The 17,353-nt window shown below is 44.3% G+C and overlaps 1 protein-coding gene across 4 annotated transcripts in view; it reads right to left on the bottom strand.

Moving 5' to 3' along the window:
* LOC122551805 (5'-AMP-activated protein kinase subunit gamma-1-like) overlaps positions 1-14,853 on the bottom strand; it is a 45,931-nt gene extending 31,078 nt beyond the window's left edge. For all 4 annotated transcript variants that reach the window (XM_043694278.1, XM_043694280.1, XM_043694281.1 and 1 more), the window contains exons 1-4: positions 14,752-14,853; positions 13,556-13,637; positions 10,041-10,099; positions 6,077-6,122 (exon numbers count right to left, since the gene is read on the bottom strand). In XM_043694278.1, the coding sequence (XP_043550213.1) occupies positions 6,077-6,122; positions 10,041-10,099; positions 13,556-13,637; positions 14,752-14,832 (268 nt within the window). In that variant the 5' untranslated portion in view covers positions 14,833-14,853. The remainder of the gene's footprint in view (positions 1-6,076; positions 6,123-10,040; positions 10,100-13,555; positions 13,638-14,751) is intronic.
* Between the last annotated feature and the right edge of the window lie 2,500 nt (positions 14,854-17,353).

Here is a 17,353-nt window from a genome sequence, read left to right as displayed (position 1 = left end):
CCCCCCACCCCGCAACATTCCTGATGAAGAGCTGAACGTTGACTCTCCTGCTCCTCGGATGCTGTCTGATTGGCTGTGCTTTTCCAGCACCACACTTTTTGACTTTGGTTGCAATCATACCACCACCTTCCCCACACAGTGGAAGGTGATTGTGGTTGTTGGACATTAATTATTTCCACTCCAGAAAATCTCTGCAGGAGTTCCTCAGGGTATTGTCCTAGGTCCAACCATCTCCAGTTACTTCATTAATGACCTTCCCTCCATCATAAGATCAGAAGTGGGGATGTTCACCGATGATTGCATAACACTCAGCGCCATTCATGACTTCTCAGACACTGAAGCAGCCCGTGTTCAAATGCAGCAAGACCTGGATGAAGGGCTTGTGCCTGAAATGTTGACTGTCCTGCTCCTCAGATGCTGTCTGACCTGCTGTGCTTTTCCAATGCCAAACTATTCATCTCTGGGCAATATTCAGGTGGGCCTTGTAACATTAGTGCCACAGAAGTGTCAGGCAATGACCACAAGAAAGAATCTATCACCCCTTGACATTCAATGGCATTATCTTCATAGATTCGCCCTATCCTCAACATGCTGAGATCTCCCGTTGACATGAAATTCAACTGGACTATCTCTATAAATACAGTAGCTACAAGATTAGGTCAAAGCAACTGACCGATAGTTTGCCTGTCCACCATCTACAAGACATAGGTCAAGACCTTGAAGGTTAGCACCGCTGCATCACAGCACCAGGGACACGGGTTCAATTCCACCCTCAGGCGACTGTCTGTGTGGAGTTTGCACATTCTGTGTGGGTGCTCTAGTTTCCTCCCACAGTCCAAAGAAGTGCAGGTTAGGTGGATTGGCTGTAGTGTTCAGGGGGTTAGCCATGGCAAATGCAAGGGTTGAGAGAATGGGTCTGGGTGGGATGCTGTTCGGTGTTGGGCCAAATGGCCTGTTTCCACACTGTAGGGATTTTATGATGAGTATTCCCCACTTGGTTGGATGAATGGAGCTCCAGCAACACCCAAAAAACCTTGGCACCATCCAGAACAAAGTCACCCATTTAATTGACACCTCATCTACGAGCATTCATACCCTCCAACAGTGACAGCAGTGTGTACCATCCACAAGATGCACCGCAGTTATGTAGCAATGTTCCCCAGTTTGCACCTCACAAGCCAGTCATCACTGACACTTAGTGTCACATCTCATGAGTGTAGCAAGCTGGAAATGCAACCCTGCTTTCCTGGCAAAGTCACAAAAGTTGAAGATTTGATAAGAGTCCATAAACCCCCTCAATTTACGTGTCTTTTGGACCCAGGTTAATGGAAAACATATACCCGGTTTCCATACTTAACAAGAAATACTATTTCTTACAAATAAATAGATTCTCACTACAGGTAAACAATTATGAACCATCGTCGTATACCTCTACTCATTAAATCTTGAACCCCTTATAAAATTCTCTATATGCACACGTACAGACAGTTCTACAGACAAACACGAAAAAACATTGGTGTTATGGGCAGAGGGAAAGACTGGGAATACAGTTCTGTGGTCCCTATGCACTCGACCACAGTACTAAAGAACTGCGGGACTGGACCAGGGGCATGTTTCATTAATGCAAGTGGAAAGTTTGGAGATAGGAGCTTTGTTAGATGTTCCAATGTCTGCCCCAGGCTGTTGGTGCATCCCTCAGTTAGATAGAGAAAGGGGCTGTAATCCCTATAACATAAGGGAATATAATTCCTAGAAAATAAGGGGGAAGAAGGGAGATAGAATTCCTATAAAATAGGGTGATATAAGAGAGAATTCCCATAAAAGAAGGTGATATCACTCCTGTAAAATGAGGGGATATAAAGGAGATTTAATTCCTTTGAAATAACCACCAGTAAACCATTAGTGATGGTGGAGAAAGAAGTGAACAGAGAGGATTTTGAAGCTATGCTCAATAGAAAGTGAATATTCAAGAATTACGCATCTAAACAACTTCTCCAAGGAAGAATTAATCTGTATATTGACAACTATAACAGAAGCACACACTCACATTGATTCATACTCAAACACCTAACTTGTTCACACTCAAATACACACACATTTTTAAAAACACTACTCGGATCGCTGGAGATCTGAAATAAAACAAAACACTGGAGAAATTGAGCAGGACTGGCAATATGTGTGGAGATGGAAACGGAGTTAATATTTCAACTCCAATATGAATCTTCTTTCTTTTTAACAGACAGTGCTGGACTCTTCATGGACTCTAAACATTAACATTGTTTCTCTCTTCAGAGATGCTGCTGCTAAGTTTCTCCAAAACATTCTTTTTGTATATCGCACACATTCACACTCACACACATATTTACATGTTTACATACACACATACATTCCCATTCAAACGTAGCCACACACATGCATTCACTCATTCAAACATTCGACACCACCGTCATAGGACAGATATCTAACAACGACAAGTCAGAATGCGGAATGGAAACAGAGGGCTTGGTGACGTGGTGCAATGGCAACATCAGCAAAACTAAAGAGCTAATACATTGACTTCAGAAAGAAAGGAGGAGAATACGCCCCCATCTACATCAGCAGAGCGGATGTTGAGATGGGTGGAGAGCATCAAGTTCCTCGGAGTGATGGTAACTGACAACCTGTCCTGCACTTCCCATGTAGATGCAAAGGTCAAGGAGGCACAACACGCTTCTTCTTCCTCAGGCGGCTCTGGGAAATTCAACATGTCCACAAGGACCCTTACAAATCCCTATAGCTACACATGGTGGCATGGGGAGAGATTGAACAGGCACGGTGGCACAGTGGTTAGCACTGCTGCCTCACAGCGCCAGAGACCGGTTCAATTCCCACTCAGGCAACTGACTGTGTGGAGTTTGCACATTCTCCCCGTATCTGCGTGGGTTTCCTCCGGGTGTTCCGGTTTCCTCCCACAGACCAAAAATGTGCAAGTTAGGTGAATTGGCCATGCTAAATTGCCCGTAGTATTAGGTGAAGGGATAACTGTAGGGGAATGGGTCTGGGTGGGTTGCGCTTCGGCGGGTTGGTATGGACTTGTTGGACCAAAGGGCCTGTTTCCACACTGAAATTAATCCAAGTAATCTAAACCACTGAAACTATTCTCTGCAGGTGCACTTCAGCCTGGTACGGTAAACGTTGAAGTTCTAAATTGGAGAAAGGCCTATTTTGACCGTATTGGGCAAGAACTTTCGAAAGCTGATTGGAGGCAGATGTTTGCAGATAAAGGGACGGCTGGAAAATGGGAAGGCTTCAGAAATGAGATAACGAGAATCCGGAGAAAGTATATTCTTGTCAGGATGAAAGGAAAGACTGGTAGGTATAGGGAATGCTGGATGACTAAAAAAATTGAGGGTTTGGCTAAGAAAAAGAAGGAAGCATATCTAAGGTATAAACAGGATAGATCAAGTGAATCCTTAGAAGAGTATAAAGGAAGTAGGAGTATACTTAAGAAGGAAATCAGGAGGGCATAAAGGGGACATGAGATAGTTTTGGCAAATAGAATTAAGGAGAATCCAAAGACTTTTTCCAAATACGTTAAGGACAAAAGGGTAACTAGGGAGAGAATAGGGCCCCTCAAAGATCAGCAAGGCAGCCTTTGTGTGCAGCTGCTGAAAATGGGGGAGATACGAAATTTTGCATCAGTATTTACTGTGGAAAAAGATATGGAAGATATAGACTGTTGGGAAATAGATGGTGACATCTTGCAGAATGTCGAGATGACAGAGGAGGAAGTGCTGGATGTCTTGAAACGGGTAAAGGTGGATAAACCCCCAGGTCCTGATCAGGTGTACCCTAGAACTCTGTGGGAAGCTAGAGAAGTGATTGCTGGGCCTCTTGCTGAGATATTTGTATCATCGATAGTCACAGGTGAGGTGCCAGAAGACTGGAGGTTGGCTAACGTGGTGCCACTGTTTAAGAAGGGTGGTAAGGACAAGCCAGGGAACTATAGAGCAGTGAGCCTGACGTCAAGGCTAGTTGTGGGCAAGTTGTTGGAGTGAATCCTGAGGGACAGGATGTACATGTATTTGGAAAGGCAAGGACTGATTAAGGATAGTCAACATGGCTTTATGTGTGGAAAATCATGTCTCACAAACTTGTTTGAGTTTTTTGAGGAAGTAACAAAGAGGATTGATGAGGGCAGAGCGGTAGATGTGATCTGTATGGACTTCAGTAAGGCATTCGACAAGGTTCCCATGGGAGACTGATTAGCAAGGTTAGATCTCATGGAAAACAGGGACAACTAGCCATTTGGATACAGAACTGGCTCCAAGGTAGAAGACAGAGGGTGGTGGTGGATGGTTGTTCTTCAGACTGGAGGCCTGTGACCAGTGGAGTGCCACAAGGATCGGTGTTGGGTCCTCTACTTTTTGTCATTTACATAAATGATTTGGATGCGAGCAAAAGAGGTACAGTTAGTAAGTTTGCAGATGACACCAAAATTGGAGGTGTAGTGGAAATTGAAGAGGGTTACCTCAGAGTACAACAGGATCTGGACCAAATGGGCCAATGGGCCGAGAAGTGGCAGATGGAGTTTAATACAGATTAATGTGAGGTGCTGCATTTTTGGAAAGCAAATCTTAGCAGGACCTATACACTCCTAGGGAGTATTGCTGAACAAAGAGACCTTAGAGTGCAGGTTCATAGCTCCTTGAAAGTGAAGTCACAGGTAGATAGGATAGTGAAGAAGACAATTGGTATGCTTTCCTTTACTGGTCAGTGTATTGAGTACAGGAATTGGGAGGTCATGTTGCGGCTGTACAGGATATTGGTTAGGCCACTGTTGGAATATTGTGTGCAATTCTGGTCTCCTTCCTATCGGAAAGATGTTGTGAAACTTGAAAGGGTTCAGAAAAGATTTACAAGGATGTTGCCAGGGTTGGAGGATTTAAGCTATAAGGAGAGGCTGAACAGGTTGGGCTGTTTTCCCTGGAGCATCGGAGGCTGAGGGGTGACCTTATAGAGGTTTACAAAATTATGAGGGGCATTGGTAGGGTAAATAGGCAAAGTCTTTTCCCACGGGTCGGAGAGTCCAGAACTAGAGGGCATAGCTTTAGGGTGAGAGGGGAAAGATATAAAAGAGACCCAAGAGGCAACTTTTTCACATAGAGGATGTTACGTGTATGGAATGAGCTGCCAGAGGAAGTGGCGGAGTCTGATACAATTGCAACATTTAAGAGGCATTTGGATGGGTATATGAATAGGAAGGGTTTGGAGGGATTTGGGCCGGGTGCTGGCAGGTGGGACTAGATTGGGTTGGGATATCTGATCAACATGGACGGTTGAACCAAAGGGTCTGTTTCCATGCTGTGCATCTCTATGACTCGATGACTCTAAATGCATTGCCAGGAATGTAAGAAACTACAGAAGTTTGTGTGCACAGCCCAGACCATCACATAAGCCAAACTCCCATCCACGGACTCCATTTACACAGCCCAACGCCACAGAAAGGCTGCCAATATCATCAAAGAGCCATCGCACCCCGATAATGCTCTCCTACAACCTCCTCCATCAGGCAGAAGGTATGGAAGCTTGAACACACTCACCAGGAGGTTCAGGAACAGCATCTTCCCGACCATTATTAGACAGATGAATGGACTCTCTAGCCTTAAATAATACTGATCTTTTTCACATTGATCTTGCCCAGCACATTCCCTGTGTGATGTAACCATGCGTGCCTCTGTCTACGTTTTTTTTCACCTTATGATCTATGTGTTCTTGCTTACTATAATCTTGCCTGTACTGCTAGTAAACAAAGTCTTTCACTGTACTCCGGTACACGTGACAATAAATAAATCAAATCAAATCAAAATCAAATCTCTCTCAGAAGCACACACTCTCACATTCAGACACTCACTCAGACACACAGTTGCAAAAACACATACACATTCATTGAACACACACCGATGAGTATTCACATTCAATCACACACTCTCGCGTTTGGATATGAGCATGCACACATGCGCACAGTCTATCACAGACATGCAGGAAAAGACACACACAGACACACGCGCACACACACACACACACGCCAACTCACCTCTCCAAGTCTCAATCCTATGTTTCTCCAGTTCATAAATCTGCACCTGAAAGACGAAATTTGAAATCAAATGCTAAAAATGATCAGTGCAAATAATTAACGAATCTTTAAACCATAGGTCCACAGGTGAACAGCAAATATTCCTCACACCAACTGTGACCCTAAATCTCTCCATGACCTTCACAGTGCCTGGGTTTGAGATCTCTGCACTGTTCCAATTCTGGTCTCTTGATCATCCTCGGTTTTAATCACTCTGCCATTGATGCCTGGTGCTATGGACCAGCCAAAACCAGACCAAGAAGCCAGCCTAGACCTTAACTTCCCTTTATTTTCAAAGGCAAGCGTAAGGCAGTATGTTCTGGATGCAATTTGATTGGTCAAACTACTAGGTTTGAAGAAAAACATACTATTCTTACACAAGTACTTAAAATACAAACGAAAGAAAGAAAAATTGGAATAGCCTAACTCTATTGGAAAACTTTACATAATAATAGATTATCTAACAACCAATCAGCAATTGTTCCAATACAGTAAAATCCCAAACACACATTCAGTAAAATAGATTGTCTCACATGCAATTCTCCAGACCAGGAGGCAAGAGTAACAAGGAAAAACTCTCAGAGAGACAGCGACAAAAAAGTGTTTTGCTGTAGCAGGGAGTGATGTATAGCAGCTTCCAACCCCCATCTGCTACTGAAAACAAAACTAAAATCCTGGTTCTGTGGGAGCTTGACCCCACCCATTCAATCTGCTTCTATTCTTCCAACTTGGAAAAAAAACAAGTTCTCACAAGCTGTTTACTTTATTGGTTTGGAACAGGCCGCTCAACACCTCTGTTTCAACCCCTCTTCATAAATAAAACAGGACAAAATACACCTCTTAAAGCCATTGTATCATCACAATTGTCGTTGAGCTCTGAAATTCATGTCTTTCCCTCTCTCAGCTTCTCTCTCGACGTGTAAAATGCCCCTTAAAACCTAACACTTGGACTAATCATGAGATCACCTTTGCTTGTTTATGTACTTGCGAAGCACTTCAGTACATTCTACCATGTCAGAAATGCTACATAAATGAAATGTGTTGTTGTTAAATACTGAGCAGAATCTTATAGATTATCATTCCCCATATTTCAGTCTACTTATAGACTTGAAGAACACACATGGTGGCAGCTCCCTACTGACGACTATCGCTATCTGGCCTGGATGAAACTCTGGAAATGCCTGAAATACTTCTTAAATGAAAAGGACTATAATTTACATGGGGCAGGCAAAACAGAGATCCTAAATAGCTATTTTTAAACATTAGTTTCTTGATTAAAATTCCTTAAAAATGGGGACTTTGCCTGATGAACAACAAGAGTGTCACTGATCACATATTGCCAGTTGACCATGAGTTCTGAAAATTCCAGCCAGGTGACAAGAAACTTCTAGAATGTGACCTTCCTGCTTGTATGACCAGTCCCCAGCCAAGCTAACACAAAAGGACTAGGAGATAAGATGTCCTTAGCCAATAGTGACGAAGGATGTTGTAGGTTACAGAGAGACATAGATAAGCTGCAGAGCTGGGCTGAGACATGGCAAATGGAGTTTAATGCGGACAAGTGTGAGATGATTCACTTTTGTCGGAGTAACTGGAATGCAAAGTACTGGGCTAATGGTAAGATTCTTGGGAGTGTAGATGAGCAGATAGATCTCGGTGTCCAGGTACACAGATCCTTGAAAGTTGCAATCCAGGTTGACAGGGTTGTTAAGAAGGCATACAGTGTTTTAGCTTTTATTAATAGAGGGATCGAGTTCTGGAACCATGAGGTTATGCTGCAGCTGTACAAAACTCTGATGTGGCCGCACTTGTAGTATTGTGTACAGTTCTGGTCACTGCATTATAAGAAGGATGTGGAAGCTTTGGAAAGGGTGCAGAGGAGATTTACTAGGATGTTGCCTGGTATGGAGGGAAGGTCTTACAAGGAAAGGCTGAGGGCCTTGAGGCTGTTTTCGTTAGAGAGAAGAAGGTTGAGAGGTGACTTAATAGAGACTTAAAAGATAATCAGAGGGTTAGATAGGGTGGACAGGGAGAGCCTTTTTCCAAGTATGGTGACAGTGAGCACGAGGGGGCATAGCTTTAAATTGAGGGGTGATAGATATAGGACAGATGTCAGAGGTAGTTTCTTTACTCAGAGAGTAGTAAGGGTATGGAATGCTTTGCCTGCAACGGTAGTAGATTCACCAACTTTAAGTGCACTTAAGTCGTCATTGGACAAGCATATGGACGTACATGGAATAGTGTAGGTTAGATGGGCTTCAGATTGGTATGACAGGTTGGCACAACATCGAGGGCTGAAGGGCCTGTACTGCACTGTAATGTTCTATGTCCTATGTTCAATGGGAATGAAGGAGACTATTGAAACTCATTATGGTTTAATTTGGTCTTAACACAACTGCTACCTGTCTTCATGGTCAATAGGTTGTAGCCAAGGAATTAAAACTCAGCTCATTGAGACAGAGGTAGTGACCAATCTCTTCCAAGCCAATAAACAGCTTGTGAGGCCTTGGGTTTTTTTTCTGAAAGTTGGAACAATAGAAGCAGCCTGAATGGGTGGAATTAAGCTCCCATAGAACCAGGAGTTTAGTTTAGCTTTCAGTAGTTGTTGGGATTTGGAAGCTACTATACATTTCTCCCTTGTACAGAACGGAAACAGGCCATTCGGTCCAACCCATCCATGCCGAGGTGTGTTTATGGAATGTCACAATATAATCCAAAAACCATAATCATGTGACCTGAAACTGCTAGTTTGCTTGAAACCATTTTAGGGCAGAGCTTCTGAGTGAAAGGACAACACTTTAGAACTGAGATGAGGAGGAATTTCTTCAGTTGGTGGGGTGGTGAATCTGTGGAAACGCAGATGGCTATGGGGGAGGCCAAGTATTTAAGACAGAGATAGATAAGGTCTTGATTAGTAAGGGGATCAAGGGTTGTGGGGAGGAGGCAGCAGAAGGGATTGATGTAAATATATCAGCCATGATTGACTATATGGGCGGAACGGCCTATTCTGCTCCTATATCTTATAGTTTTAACTACACAGCTTTGATTTTTGTTTGTCAGGCTGTTGGCAACACCCCAAGAGTGAGCAGCTCAAGGTTCAACTAAACATGCACATATAATCTCAGTATCTGCTAAAAGACTTATTTCTGGAAATAAACCTGCATCTTGCTGTGAAATTAATCAATCTGGAGGCTATCACTATGCTCCTTTCACCAGTCTGAGCTCTTTTAGAGTCATAGAGACGTACAGCACGGAAACAGACCCTTAGGTCCAACCCGTCCATGCCGACCAGATATCCCAACCCAATCTAATCCCACCTGCCAGCACCCAGCCTATAGGCCTCCAAACCCTTCCTATGAGTGTGTGTGTGTGCACATTATGTGTATGTGTGTGTGAGGGAGTGCGTGTGAGAGTGTGTGCATGTGAGTGTGTGCGTATGTGTATGTGTGTGAATGAGTCTATGTGTGAGAGTGAGTGTGTGTATGCTTGACAGTGTGTGTGTGAGTGAGTGTATGTGTGTGTATGTGTGAGTTTGTATGATTGAGAGAGTGTGTGTGTGTGCGCGTGTATGTATGTCACTATCTACTGTATTCCCCAACGCAACCCCTGAGCTTTTGAATGGAGTGATAAATCCCTCCTTAACCCTAAACAATTTACTGTCAGTCATTTTTAAATTGGGTTTTACAAACTGGATTTGGAGGATCACATAACTGTGAAAAGGAAATATGAAAAGAAGCATTTTCAAAACCAAAAACAAAAACATAAACTTCTGGGAAAACTGACTCTGCTTTCTCTTCACAGATGCTGCCAGACCTTTCTGCTTTTGTTTCTGAACTCCAGTTTCCGCTGTTTTTGAGTTTATTTGTTATAGACAGGAGAAGAGGATATTAAGCAAAACTCAATTCATCCCGTGGCTTCTGCTTACCATTGGGGAGGTGTAATATCTGTGTAAGATGTTGATGAAGTCAGTAATTGTCAGCATACCTGCAGAAAGCCAAGAGTGGAAATGTTATGCAGAGGGAATTAGCATCAACATAAACAGGACAAGTGACTGAGAAAGCTAGAGAGACTGATTGATAGTAGCTCAACCACCTCCTTTTTACTACCATGGAACACACTGAAATGTCCAATGCCAACCCAGCCAGACCGTTACAAAATCCGCTCAACACACAATTGAAGTTTGCATTATTCAGTGACTCTGTACAGTGATTCTGATCATTGAGAGGACATTAAGGTTCTAACTGAGAGACCTTCAGTTGGTTGTACAGTGCCTCAGTGGTTAGCACTGCTACTTCACATTGCCAGGGACCTGGGTTCAATTCCACCCACAGGTGACGATCTGTATGGAGTTTGCACATTCTCCCCGTGTCTGCATGGGTTTCCTCCGGGTGCTCCGGTTTCCTCCCACAATCTAAATATGTGGAGGTCAAGTGAATTGGCCAGTGGAAAATGCAGGGTTACAGGGATGGGGTAGGGAGGTGAGATGCTCTTTGGAGAGTTGGTATGGATTTAATGGGCTGAATGGCCTCTCCCACACTGTGGGGATTTGATGATTCAGGAGAATGGCAGGAAAACAGGAGGAGAAGGCAACTTGACATGGTGTCAGTGTTACAAATTGACGAAGAATCCTAAACCTGTTGTGCCACTGCACTCTTCAAATGTACTTATTACAATCATCGACTCCCTACAGTGCCGAAAGAGGCCATTCAGCCCACTGCGTTCAAACCAGCCCTTTGAAGAGCATCCCATCAGAAACACTTCTCTACCCTCTAATCCTGCATTTCCCATGGCCATCCCACCTAGCCTACCCATCCATGTGCACTATGGGCAATTTAGCACATCAATCCACCTCACCTGTATATCTTTGGATTGTGGGAGGAAACAGCAGCACCCGGAGGAAACCCACACAGATACAGGGAGAATGTGCAAGATCCACACAGACAGTCGCCCGAGGGTGGAATTGAACCTGGGTCCCTGGCAATGTGAGGCAGCAGTGCTAACCGTTGAGCCACTGTGCAGTATGGGACAGAAAAAGGATCATCCTTCACTGACAATCACAGTCTAAGGATACGGGGTGGGCCATTTATGATTGAGATGAGGAGAATTGTCTTCATCCAGAGAATGGGGAGCCTGGGGAATTGTCTGCTGCAGAAAGCAGTTGAGGACAAAATGATTTCAAGAAGGAGTTAGATATGATTCTTAGGGCAAACAGGATCAAAGGGAATGGGGAGAAAGTGGGAACAGAGGACTGAGTTGGATGATCATATGGAATTAGAGACAACAAAAACTGCAGATGCTGGAATCCAACATAGATCAGCAGGAGGCTGGAAGAACACAGTGAGCCCGGCAGCATCAGGAGGTGAAGTTGACCTTTCAGGTGTAACCCCTCTTGAATGACAGAGTCATACAGCACAGAAACAGACCCTTTGGTCCAACCCACCCATGCCGACCAATTTTCCCAAACTAAATTAGTCCCACTTACCTGTGTTTGGCCCACATCCCTCTAAACCCTTCCTATACATGTTCCAATCCAAATGGCTTATAAATGCTGTAACTATACCTGCATCTACCACTTCCTCTGGCAGTTTATTCCACACACGTGCCACTGTCTGTGTGAAAAGGTTGCCCCATAGGTCCCTTTTAGTTCTTCCTCCTCTCACCTTAAAAATATGCCCTCGAGGTTTGAGCTCCACCCTAGTGAAAAAGACTTTTGCTATTCTCCTTATGTATACTCCTCATTGTTTTATAAAGCTCTATAAGGTTACGCCTAAGCCTCCCATGCCCCAGGGAAAGAAGTCCCAATCTTTCTAGCCTCTCCTTATAACTCAAACCCTACTAGGCAACATCTTCAGTGAGCCTCCGGATGAAGTACTGCTGGTGTAACCTGCTTCCTATTTATATGTTTGGGTTTCCTTGGGTTGATGATGTCATTTCCTGTGGTGACATCATTTCCAATAGTGATGTCATTTCCGGTTCTTTTTCTCAGGGGGTGGTAAATGGGATCCAAGTCAATGTGTTTGTTGATGGAGTTCCAGTCAGAATGCTATGTTTCTAGGAATTATCGTGCGTGTCTCTGTTTGGCTTGTCCTAGGATGGATGTGTTGTCCCAGTCAAAGTGATGTCCTTCCTCATCCGCATGAAGATGTTACCTAGTATGGAAATGAACCTTCCAGCTCAGCGAGCAAACCTACATCCAGAACCTCAATGTGAGCTACAAATCTTTTCAAAATGTGCTGACAGAAATATTGCCAGAACTGGAGGGTTTGAGCTACAGGGAGAGGCTGGAGAGGCTATGTCTACTTTCCCTGGAGCATCAGAGGCTGAGGGGTGACCTTATAGAAGTTTATAAAATCATGAAGGGTATGGATAAGGTGATTAGCCAAGGTCTTTTCCCTGGAGTAGGGAAGTAGGGGCATAGGTTTAAGGTGAGAGGGAAAGATTTAAAAGGGACCTAAAGGGTAACGTTTTCACACAGAGGGTGGTGCGTGTATGGAATGAACTGCCAGAGGAAGTGGTGAAGGCTGGTACAATTACAACATTTGAAAAGGCATCTGGATGGGTAGATGAGTAGGAAGGGTTTAGAGGGAGATGAGCCAAGTGCTGGCAAATAGGACTAGATTAATTTAGGATATCTGGTTGGTGCAGATGAGTTGGACAGAAGGGTCTGTTTCTATGCTATACATCTCTATGACTCTATATCTAGCCTGACAATTGAGTGCAGTACTGAGGGAGTGCTGCAATAGTCAACGATGCCATCCTTTCCTTGAGATATTAAACGAGGATCCCTCCTACTTTCTCAGGCAGATGTCAAACATAACATAGCCACTACTTTGAAGAACAACAGAGAAGATCCTCCTGGTGTCCCGATTGTAAAAACCAAAAAACGAATGAGAGAGCATAATTTGGAAGTGATGTGCAGATGAGGCAAGGATGATGTGAGGAAGAAAGCTCTTCCACACCATGAGAACTTCCACTTCCTGGTGGAAGCACTGAAGATGCAGGTTCTATGGTCGCATTCCAGAGGGCATTGGATGTTTTTGTATTTTGGACAGTAATGGTGTGCAGGGAAGTTGGGGAATTGATACTGGGTAATAGAACCGGGTAAGATAATAGAGCTAGTTCAGACATGAGGGGCCAAATGGCCTGCTTCGGCACTGTTATAATTCTGTGGATAGTTCTCCCTAAACAAACTTCACTAAGAAAGATGTGTCTGTGGGATCTTGCTGTGCGTATGTTTGCTGCTGCGTCTCCCACATTGCAACAGTGACTATGTTTTGTGAGCAATGCATCACCCGCTTCGGGGACACTCCGGAGTCACGAGCAGGCGCTATAGGAATGCAAGCCGTGATGTCGATTGCCGGTCAATTCTCACTGACAATTAAATCTCACAAGATGCAGCCCTGTTCCCTTCGTGGTCAGATGGAAGGGTTGAAGACTCACCGACGAAGCACTGTTCCTTGCTGTTCCAGAGCGGGGCTGCCCTAACTCCATTTGCGACCATCGCCAAGAATGCTTTCTTCACCTGTGCAGAAAACAGAAGCAAACCCTCAGCTTTTCTCCCATTCAGGATGGTTTCCCCTCTCTCCCCTCACCCACACCCTTCCACTGCCCCCAAAACCATGTCTCTGCTCATGCCAAGGATTGCCTGTTTATCACTCAGTACAAACACCTCTGAGGCAGGTAAGACTGGAATTTGGTTGCTGTGGCTCAGAGGTGGGGACATGGAAACAGATCCTTCCACTGCCTGGTGGAAGCATTGTAGATGCAGGTTCCATGGTCACATTGCAAAGGGCATTGGATGTTTTTGTATTTTCGATAGTAATTGTGGGCAGGGATGTTGGGGAATTGGCACTGGGTAACAGAACGGCGAGATAATATATCACGGAAACAGCTCTTCGGCCCAACTCATCCATCCAACCAGGTTTCCCAAACTGAGCAAGTCCCACTTGCCTGCATTTGGCCCTTATCCCTCCATTTGCCATTGACGTATCTGACCAAATGTCTGTTAAATATTGTACCAGCATCTACCACTTCCTCTGGCAGTTTATTCCACATTTGAACAACCCTCTGTGTAAAAATATTGCCCCTGAGGTTCCTTTTAAATCTTTCTCCTCTCACCTTAAACCTAGTTTTGGACTCTCCCACCCTAGGGAAGAGACTTTGTCTATTTACCATATCCATGCCCCTCATAATTTTATAAACCTCCATAAGGTCACCCCTCAGCTTCCAATGCTCCAGGGAAAATAGCCCCAGCCTATCCAGCCTGTTCCCATAAGTCAAATCTTCCAATCTCGGTAATATCCTTGTAAATTTTTTCCGCACCCATTCCAATTTAATGATATCCTTCTTATTGAAGGGAGATCAGAATTGTACGCAGTATTCTAAAAGTGGCTTCACCAATGTCTTGTACCAATGACATCCCACCTCCTATATTCAATGCTCTGTCAATGAAGGCAATATGCCAAATGCCTTCTTCACCACCCTCTACCTGCGACTCCACTGACTACACTGTGCCATAAGGGTAATTAGGGATTGGCAAGAAATGCTGGTCTTTCCAGTAAACCCCTGTCCTATAACAGAATGAAGGAAGAGGGGAATTCCCTCCCTCGCACACACTGCCTCACCTCTTCTCTCACCTGCAAAGTTGTATCAAACACGACGAGCTTGGAACTGGTTGGTATTGCATCGTAGCACTGATGGGCTTTCATAAAATTCATATAGATGTTAGCATCAGGCTCCAGTCCTGTAGAGGAAGAAATAGTGTCACATAAGATCATAAGAACTAGGAGCAGGAGTAGGCTGGCTCCTCAAGTCTGCTCCGCCACTCAATAAGATCATGGCAGATCTTTTCATGGACTCAGCTCCACTTATCTACCTACTCACCGTAACCCTTAATTCCTTTACCGTTCAAAAATCTATCCATCTTTGCCTTAAAAGCATTTAGCTTCACTGCTTCACTGGGTAGGGAATTCCACAGATTCACAACCCTTTAGGTGAAAAAGTTCCTCCTGAACTCAGTCCTAAATCAGCTTCCCCTTATTTTGAGGATATGCCCCCTAGTTCTAGTCTCACCTGTCAGTGGAAACACCCTCCTATCTTATCTATTCCTTTTATAATTTTATATGTGTCGATAAGATCCCCCCCACCCTCATTCTTCTGAATTCCAATGAGTATAATCTCAATCTACTCAGTCTCTCCTCATAAGCCAACCCGCTCAACTTCGGAATCAATCTAGTGAACCTCCTCTGCACCCCCTCCAGTGGCAGTACATCCTTTCTCAGGTAAGGAGACCAAAACTCTACATTGTATTCTAGGTGTGGCTTCACCAGCGCCCTATACACCCTGTATACCATGTGCAGCATAAGCTCCCTATTTTTGTTTAGCTCCCTTCAGTGTTAATGCTGAATATCACATCACCCCACCCATCATGCCCTATCTTTGTGCCAATTGCAACTTTCCACGTCTCTCCCGGGGTCTCAGAGAGCTAAAGGTTAAATCGGCTGCAGATGATATGGGCTCAGCTCAGGCCAAGTAGTCAATGTTGGTTATTAGAGGAAGTAAATGGGCAACAGCGATATCCCATGAACGGTGTTGGATAACCTAAAGGAGAGTTTGAGGGAGTTCCTGGGACTGTGGGTCAGGCGATGGGACTGACCTTGGTGCTTGACATTATATCATCCCTGACTGGGGGCAAGAGATGGTAGGGATCTTCACAGAGGATTAGCTTCATGAAGATATCTGGATGCCCATGATCCTCTGGGAGGGCAGTGAAGCAAATTTGTTGAGTAAAGGGTTTCCCTAATTGGTGCTGGGGTTTTCTTTGGAGGGGATCAGATGATTTGTGTCAAGTTAAAGGAGATAGCAAAGAGGAAGAAGGAACAAATGACCAAAACTTCAACTTAAATCAGCATGGCGAGGGGAGGTTGGATTGGTGAACTGCTTTTTCCTATCATCGTCTATTCTGATAATTCTGTGACAAGTAACTCAGCTCCTGACTCCCCAGAACATGCCCACCACGTGCTCCTATGGAAGAGATTGTTGTGCATGACCAACCCATAGGGCACTGACTGACCGCGCTCTCTCATTCACTTGCACTGAATCATAGAATCTTTACAGTGTGGAAACAGGCCATTTGGCCCATCCAGTCCACACTGACCTCTGAAGAGCATCCCACCCAGACCCAATCCCAGTTTTTCCCACGGCCAATCCACCTAACCTACACATTCCTGAACATTATGAGCAACTTAGCATGGCCAATCCACCTAACCTACACATTCATGGACACTATGGGCACTTTAGCATGGCCAAATCACCTAAGCTGCACATCTTTGGACAGACATCTTTGATTTCAAGTATTTTTAATTAGTAACTTCTCTCCTTTCTCAATTTCTTGAATAGGCTTTGTTTTATTCATTTACGAAATGGGGCATTGCTGGCTAGGCCAGCATTTATTGCCCATCCCTAATCGCCCAGAGGCAGTTAGAGTCAACCACATTGTTGTGGGTCTGGAGTCACTGGGTAGGGATGGCAGATTGTCTTCCCGAAAGGATGTTAGTGAAGCAGATGGGTTTTTCCAACAATTGACAATAATTTCATGGTCATCATTAGACTCTTCATTCCAGATTTTTTTTAACCGAATTCCAATTCTAAATTCCACCATCTGCTGTGGTGAGATTTGAACCCAGTTTCATGGACATTAAGAACTGAAAGATTTCCAGATACTGGAAATCAGAAATGAAAACACAAATTGCTGGAAAAGCTCAGCAGGACAGGTAGCATGACGCATTGCTCAGAACTCCCTACCCCTCAATTCTGAGGAAGGGTCACTGAATCCAAAATGTTAACTCCTGGGACATTACCTGGGTCTCTGGATTAACAGACCAGTGGATAATAGCACAAAGCCATCACCTTCCCTGAACGTGTGTGTGCGTGTGTACATATGCGCATGTGTGTGTGTTCATGTGTGTGTGTGAGAGATTGTGCGCATGTGCGTGTGTGTAAGAGAGAGATTATGTGTATATGTGTGTGTGTGCGCACGCGCATGTTCATGTGTGTGTGAGAGATTGTGTGTGTGTAACAGAGCTTGTTTGTGTGTGCACGTGTGTATGTTTATGTTTGTGTGAGAGAGTGTGTGATGTCTGTGTGATGTGTGTGAGATGTGTGAGTGAGTGTGGGTGAGTATGTGTGAGGAGTGTGTGTATGAGTCAGTGAGTGAGTGAATGTAAGTGAGTGAGAGTG

Source organism: Chiloscyllium plagiosum, chromosome 7 (genome assembly GCF_004010195.1).
Source record: "Chiloscyllium plagiosum isolate BGI_BamShark_2017 chromosome 7, ASM401019v2, whole genome shotgun sequence".
Lineage (NCBI taxonomy): Eukaryota > Metazoa > Chordata > Chondrichthyes > Orectolobiformes > Hemiscylliidae > Chiloscyllium > Chiloscyllium plagiosum.
Note: the sequence above shows the minus strand (reverse complement) of the source record. Positions and strands in the feature narration are given on the sequence as shown.